The 5389-nt window shown below is 36.0% G+C and overlaps 1 protein-coding gene across 1 annotated transcript in view; it reads right to left on the reverse strand.

Moving 5' to 3' along the window:
• Window positions 1–3150: 3150 nt before the first annotated feature.
• Window positions 3151–5389, reverse strand: part of LOC108975964 (mothers against decapentaplegic homolog 6-like) — a gene marked incomplete at its 5' end in the record, with an annotated part of 13407 nt that continues 11168 nt past the window's right edge. Inside the window, 3 exon segments of the mRNA XM_018944822.1 lie at window positions 3151–4199; window positions 4265–4415; window positions 4492–4701. Of these exon segments, the coding sequence (XP_018800367.1) occupies window positions 4034–4199; window positions 4265–4415; window positions 4492–4701 (527 nt within the window).

Genomic DNA, 5389 nt, shown 5'->3' on the forward strand with positions numbered 1-5389 from the left:
CTCCAGCTCTGAAAGAATTCGACGCAGTACCCGCCGGGGGAAGCAGAGGAAGAGGAAGACCTCCACTCCGTTTTAAGGACCAAGTGGAGAAGGACCTGGCTTCACTTGGAATATCTAACTGGCGCCACGTAGCGAAAAGAAGAAACGACTGGCGCGCTGTTGTTAACTCGGCTATAATCGCGTAAGCGGTGACCAAATCAATCAAGGAGAAGATATGGGAGTTGGGGGTAATATGAACCGGTTTTGTCTATTTTTGCCAATACTACAACCACTAATATGTCACGACTAATAAAATATTCTCTGAGATTCATTAATGTTACCTCACATACCATCACCAATGCGTAAATATAGAGTAAGGTCTCCCGGATATTATGTGTTTGTGGCTAGGTCAAAATTTCATCCAATTTTATCTAGTTTAAGGACAAAAATATATTGTTATCTCCAAACTCTCTCATTTTCATATGCGCGATAAAGTCACCTGGAAATACGAAAATTGTTAAGGGAAAAATTGGGTAGTCGAAAAGTCTTTTCTCCAGTGCTACCAACCACATTGTGTTATACTATATAGCATTGGAGAGGTGAGATTTTAAAAAAGACTTTTCGACTACCCAATATTTACACGGTGCGTACCATTTCTAACGCACAGACAAACCATTGTCAGGAAGAGATTATCCCTGAATTTCAACATTGACCGATTTTGCGGTCAAAAGTCAACTATAGAAGTAACTATTGAATAGTTTTTTTGGATTCGAACAATTTTTGGGCACAAGGCGGAGTACTCTTATTCGATTATTCGTGCAAAGTTTTATTCCGTTATATTATATTCTTATTGATATGTATAACCGATGGTGAAAGAATTAAATGGATTTTAAATTGTGTTGCTGTCCGATTTCGCCCATTTTCACATTGCGACAAAAAAATGGTATGTACCGATGTGGTTGAAATCTGTTCCACCGGTTCTAAAATATGTGATTTTACCTAAAAATGGGCGGTTCCATCCCCCTTATACAATTTTATTTATCTATAGCTCTTACTTTTAGGTGATGCTTGCAACAGAAATAATAGAAATTTTGTGTTTGCACGACTGATACTGAAAAAATTAAAGCGAAATAGTCATTTATAATAAAACATTTTATATTTAATTCGTAATATACATATGTAAATCAAAATATCTAATAATATTTGTGTTTATTTTATATTTCTGTCCTAAAGTTCACTGTATACAGAGTTTGTCCGGAAAGTAATAAGACTGAATCGATTTAAAAAAATTTAATAAACCAATCGTTACAATTATTTAAAAACTCTCAAAATATTTCCAAGCATTAAAGACGTAACGGAAGGCATTCCCCAGATTAGCCTTGAGAGCCGGTGTATGCTACTTGGATCACCTCTGTCCTCCCAAAATATTTGCCTTTCAGGAAAGGAAACAAAAAAAGTCTGGGGGCCACATCTGAGCTCTGGGTGGCTGCGGAACAACAACAATTTACCGACTGTTTGTTTGATGACAGAAAATATTTCATCTTGCCCTCGTTCACTAGCAGATACATTTGCTTCGTTACCCAGTCTAAAATCAATAGATTTTGTCTCTACGACGCGAAGAGTTCTCCCCGATCTTAAAGGAGTTTCATCAGTTTACATAGTCGTGTTAGTTTTGCAAGGATACAAAATTCAGATATAGCGGCAGCTCATTTTCGTGCTGACTTTGAAATCGACGAAGAGGTGTTGTGTGTCGATCTTCATTTCAAGGGTCTTTTCCATGATTTGGCCCATCGTAAATATTTGGTCCGTTGCTGACTTTCCAGGCCTAACGCCATTCCGATAAGGTCACATCAATTTGCTGATGGTGGTCTTTAATCTATTACACAATGCGCTCGATAGACCTTAGCATTCGATGTTGAGTAGGCTTATCCCACGGTAGTTGGCGTAGTTTGTGGGATCTCCCTTTTTTTAATTGCGGAGATAACACTTAAATTCGAACGCATATTTATGAAAAAGCTGATGCGTGCTCCTTACCAATATATATTTGAATGGCTGGGCCGGCAATCAATCGACTCCGCTGCTTTGTTGTCCTTTAGACAGGTAATTGCTATTCACCATGTCCAACTCTGTGTACTCACGGATTTCGGCATCTCTCTTCTTTGTCTGCAAATGAGCCTCTCTTGCCTTTTCGACTCTCAATAAGTATGCCATCCCGCCACGTGTTGTGGTCGTTTATAACGTTGTGAGGTAGGCAGTCTGTTATCTCTCCACTGCGACATGGCACTCCGATATCACTGTGATATCAGCCTTTCCTTTTACGAGGACATAAACTAGCTGGGCAGCAGTATCTCCCCAATTAAGGGACCGGAGGTTCCACGTGCATGGCCTTAAATCGTAATCCTTAATCCAAAGGAGATCTCTCTGTTGTTTATTTTTAATTGGCACGTTTTTTACGTGGTGGATTCAAACAAAGCGTAGAACTCTGGAGAAAAATGGTTCGCATTCTGACTTTAAATCACCTTCAAACGGATGTACTTTGGCCCAGAGGATACTTGGTTTCTGGTCTCTCCCAAGTGAATGGCCCTCAGAGAGCTTTCCCCATTTGCGTGAACTTCTACATATGAAACCATCTCCTCATCAACTCTGTTGATGTGCAGGCAAAAATTAGTGTTACCGATTTTTGYATAAATTGCGTCTAAAAATTGGCAACGTGAGACATTAATTTRCAACACTGTTATCGTGATTGCCTTCACGAACGCGCCCTATATCAATATGTTAACTGCAGTTTGTTCAAGTTAATATGTTCACTTAATTATATTCATATAACTGAGGTATTAACAGCCATATATTATATAACGTCAACTACAACAACAAATATTTATATTACCTATTTAGCCCACAWTRCTATTAGAAAAGGTACTCTTAATCCCATCAGATGTCTTGCAAATTGAACCGTACTTACGATATAAAGTCAAAAGTTTCCTCAAATTGCAAAGTCGCCCATATAATCTAACATAAAAAGACTAATTTTCATCTAAAACTGTGCGTTGTCAAATACGCACATTTCATTTACAGGTCCAATATACTATCCTTGTGTTTTAATTTAATACCTTATCTCTTTTGATTGTGAGCCTCTGTGAGGTGGTTACAAAGTGTTAATAATAAAATATATAAAACAATAATGATTTTTTATTTCAATATACATAAATACYAAAATTATAWTTTTTGATCTCTGTGAGAAAAGTTAACTTACTGTATAATGCATATGTATGTCAATGGTTCTGGATACACATCCATATGTATTTATTAATAATATATAAATGTACGTGCAATATGCGCATACAAAATAATGTAGAAGCTTAAGTAAGTAAGCAGGTATGTGATTTTTCTAAATATTAATAATTAAGTCTTTGCTTTTATCTTCATTTCTCTTATTGAAACTGCCTCAGACAAATTATTTTTTCTACATTTGTCCTCCTTTACTACTTAAGCTGAATAAAACAGGCATATTCATATATATGTACTATATATTATATRTATGTTTGTATGGTTGTATGTATGTGATATAAAGATAGAATTTAAATAGTAAATATGTATGTACGTATACATATGAACAAATTCGGACACTATTCTTGCTTAAGGTTAGTCTGTATCAATTTTAATTAGGCACTAAAAGCGATCAACGCTCGCATTATTTTCGATAACTTATGTTACTTCCATTTCAGATGTAGTTTACTAAAATGTAAAAGATACTCAAATAATAATAATTCCTAACTATCGTAAGTATTTTAATCACAGGACTTTCTTATCTTAATTTTTTCTTGGCTCTCCTTAATTAGTTCCAAGTATATGACAATGTTCTCCATTTAAATGTATTGCATACGCATGTCCTCGTAACAGCTAGATCATTCCATAATTCGTAATTGCGACATTGACGGAAAAGGCAATAGCAGATAAATTCACTATATTATGCTATATAATGATATAGTCGTTGTGTAACGATGAATTTGAAATTTCTGTAATTTTTTATTTCAAATTTAGTAGCAATAGGATGTCACCGCTGTGTAAAAAATATTTCAAGCCAGCAAGGGCATTTCATAATATTTTGCCGTTTATAGTGTTTACCCCAACCTTTAACGAAACTAATGCAGATACTTCGCGTATTTACTGGACCCAGTTCTGCACCAGGAAGTTGTGAAGAACAAATCAGCGATTGAGACCTGGTAAAAAAGTGAATATGTAAGATAGAAATTTCAAATGTCATAATATGTTTTAAGACATTTACCTATTAATATCGAAAGCTTTAAGGCAATCTCCTGGTGTCACTTTATAAACGCATGACAAGCTTTCATTCAAGGTTGGTGATAAAATAAAAACGGGTGCCATAGACCGGTTGTAAAGCCAAATTCCATCTGGCTCTTGACTTAATATAAGACCTATAAAGTATGAGAAAACACAATAAACAAATAAGCTAGAACTAGATTGTAGTATAGGAATATAGTTCCTACTTACCAAAACCAATTTTTTGTCGCGTACATTCAACATCCTCTCGAGGAGGTGTTGTCTTATCTGCAGTCAAATCTCTTAAACAAAAATCCTGACTGTCGTTATTATTTCCCCTTCCATCCGCATAAATGTTCAAAAAAGGTTTATGAACAGAACAACGATTTCCAACGCGTTCATTTAGCTCCCAGTATGCTACCTGGCACCAAGAGTTTTGATCTGTAATATTAAATTAAAAAGCAATGTCAAAAATTAACTGATTATAAATAAAATAATTTAATTGGTACATTATGATGTTGAGTTTAGAAATGTGTACCACTTTCATTTACAGTGCTTAAGTACACATCGATTACACTCCCAATTGGCAGTTATGATAAAAACTACAAAAAAGTGAGATAGACCACCACCATCATTAATTTTCAATGCCAAGTTGGTGCTAAGGTCTTTATCGACGTAAAAATTTAACAACGGGCACGGTACTGGGAACCTTTCAGGTGGAAATCTTGTATAAAAGAAACTATACGGCGAATTTCARCTCAATTTGGTGCATAAAATTATTCTCACATTATTATATTACAGTCTGGAAATGACCGAAATCGGATTAAAACCACGCTAACTTTTAATATATCATTATTTTATTTCTGATTCTTTCACTCTATAGTATATACAAGTATGTAAATCAAGTTCATATACAAGTATGTGGCAACTAGGCCACGCCAGCCCGCAGCTGATTTTGCTAACAGCACCCATCTGCCATCTCTCTCCAACGACCGGCACTCACCAGCCATTACGCRGCSTGACGACTCAATGAGTCGGCCATTACGACGCCGTAGAAAACAGACATTCCAGCCACGCACAGACGACTCTTTCTCTTTTACTTCAACCACTCGAGGGAACGGATCACACG

Source organism: Bactrocera latifrons, unplaced genomic scaffold (genome assembly GCF_001853355.1).
Source record: "Bactrocera latifrons isolate USDA-ARS-PBARC rearing strain unplaced genomic scaffold, ASM185335v1 scaffold_702, whole genome shotgun sequence".
In the NCBI taxonomy this organism is placed as follows: Eukaryota; Metazoa; Arthropoda; class Insecta; order Diptera; family Tephritidae; genus Bactrocera; species Bactrocera latifrons.